The sequence below is a fragment of the Eimeria tenella genome, genomic scaffold (assembly GCF_000499545.2).
Source record: "Eimeria tenella Houghton genomic scaffold, Eth_scaff1265, whole genome shotgun sequence".
In the NCBI taxonomy this organism is placed as follows: Eukaryota; Apicomplexa; class Conoidasida; order Eucoccidiorida; family Eimeriidae; genus Eimeria; species Eimeria tenella.
The window spans coordinates 1-2,092 of record NW_013541497.1 but is presented as its reverse complement, the minus strand read 5'-3'; the positions used below and the strand labels follow the sequence as shown (position 1 = coordinate 2,092).

Here is a 2,092-nt window from a genome sequence, read left to right as displayed (position 1 = left end):
CCGATTGCCTTTTTCCCAAGTCCAGGTGCTGCTGCTGCTGCTGCTGCTGCTGCTGCTGCTGATGATTGTGATGATTATGGTGGTTGTGATGATGGTGATGATGATTGTCCGCTGATGACTGGACAAAGAGTTTAGGATTGCCTTTTTCCACAGTCCAGGTGCTGCTGCTGCTGCTGCTGCTGCTGCTGCTGCTGCTGCTGCTGCTGATTGTGGGGATTATGGTGGTTGTGGTGATGGTGGTGATGATTGTCCGCTGCTGACTGGTCAAAGAGTTTTGGATTGCCTTTTTCCCACAGTCCAGGTGCTGCTGCTGCTGCTGCTGCTGCTGCTGCTGCTGCTGCTGCTGCTGATTGTGGGGATTATGGTGGTTGTGGTGATGGTGGTGATGATTGTCCGCTGCTGACTGGTCAAAGAGTTTTGGATTGCCTTTTTCCCACAGTCCAGGTGCTGCTGCTGCTGCTGCTGCTGCTGCTGCTGCTGCTGCTGATTGTGGGGATTATGGTGGTTGTGGTGATGGTGGTGATGATTGTCCGCTGCTGACTGGTCAAAGAGTTTTGGATTGCCTTTTTCCCACAGTCCAGGTGCTGCTGCTGCTGCTGCTGCTGCTGCTGCTGCTGCTGATTGTGGGGATTATGGTGGTTGTGGTGATGGTGGTGATGATTGTCCGCTGCTGACTGGTCAAAGAGTTTGGGATTGCCTTTTTCCCACAGTCCAGGTGCTGCTGCTGCTGCTGCTGCTGCTGCTGCTGCTGCTGCTGCTGCTGATTGTGGTGATTATGGTGGTGGTGGTGATGGTGGTGATGATTGTCCGCTGCTGACTGGTCAAAGAGTTTTGGATTGCCTTTTTCCCACAGTGCAGGTGCTGCTGCTGCTGCTGCTGCTGCTGCTGCTGCTGCTGATTGTGGGGATTATGGTGGTTGTGGTGATGGTGGTGATGATTGTCCGCTGCTGACTGGTCAAAGAGTTTTGGATTGCCTTTTTCCCACAGTCCAGGTGCTGCTGCTGCTGCTGCTGCTGCTGCTGCTGCTGCTGATTGTGGGGATTATGGTGGTTGTGGTGATGGTGGTGATGATTGTCCGCTGCTGACTGGTCAAAGAGTTTTGGATTGCCTTTTTCCCACAGTCCAGGTGCTGCTGCTGCTACTGCTGCTGCTGCTGCTGCTGCTGCTGCTGTGTTACTTCAGGGCGGTACATGCGCCATCCCCGGAGCGTTTGGGTGCGGGAAGACCTGCATTTCGCAAGTGAGAAGGGTTTAGGGTTTAGGGTTTAGTGTTCTGGGAGTAGGGTTTAGCTAGTCTCCAGCAGACCCGTGGAGCTGCTGCTTCTCTCCACTGCTGCTGCTGCTGCTGCTGCCTCTCCTCTCCGCTGCTGCTGCTTCCCCTCTCCGCCGCCGCTGCCGCTTCCCCCCTCCGCTGCTGCTGCCCCGCCCCTCCGCCTACGCCTCCCCCCGCCCACCCCCCTGCCGCCACCGCCACCGCTGCTGCTGCTGCTGCTGCTGCTGCTGCTGCAGGCGCTGTCGAAGTACAGCAACAGCGAGGTGATAGTGTACGTGGGCTGCGGCGAACGCGGCAATGAAATGGCCGAAGTGCTGGCGGACTTTCCGGAGCTGACGACGACAGTGGACGGCAAGGAAGAAGGCATAATGCAGCGCACTTGCCTCGTGGCCAACACGAGCAACATGCCAGTTGCTGCTAGGGAGGCCTCCATCTACACAGGTCTGCTGCTGCTGCTGCTGCTGCTGCTGCTGCTGCTGTTCACTACTGTTCTTACTCTGGGTGGGGAGGCGGTTGTGGTTGGAGTGCTGGTTTATTTGCCTCGTGGCCAACACGAGCAACATGCCAGTTGCTGCTAGGGAGGCCTCCATCTACACAGGTCTGCTGCTGCTGCTGCTGCTGCTGCTGCTGCTGCTGTTCACTACTGTTCTTACTCTGGGTGGGGAGGCGGTTGTGGTTGGAGTGCTGGTTTATTTGCCTCGTGGCCAACACGAGCAACATGCCAGTTGCTGCTAGGGAGGCCTCCATCTACACAGGTCTGCTGCTGCTGCTGCTGCTGCTGCTGCTGCTGCTGTTCACTACTGTTCTTACTCTGGGTGGG

At 57.0% G+C, this 2,092-nt stretch overlaps 2 protein-coding genes across 2 annotated transcripts; both read right to left on the bottom strand.

Annotated features, from left to right (window-relative positions):
- Window positions 1-1,305: 1,305 nt before the first annotated feature.
- Window positions 1,306-1,705, bottom strand: ETH_00011355 (uncharacterized protein; the record flags this gene model as incomplete). The annotated part of the gene is made up of 1 exon (XM_013373238.1): window positions 1,306-1,705. A coding segment is annotated over one exon (400 nt), but the record flags the coding sequence as incomplete, so codon positions are not given.
- Window positions 1,706-1,764: 59 nt separating this feature from the next.
- Window positions 1,765-2,019, bottom strand: ETH_00011350 (uncharacterized protein; the record flags this gene model as incomplete). The annotated part of the gene is made up of 1 exon (XM_013373237.1): window positions 1,765-2,019. One exon carries the CDS (start codon window positions 2,017-2,019, stop codon window positions 1,765-1,767), a length of 255 nt encoding a protein of 84 aa, XP_013228691.1.
- Between the last annotated feature and the right edge of the window lie 73 nt (window positions 2,020-2,092).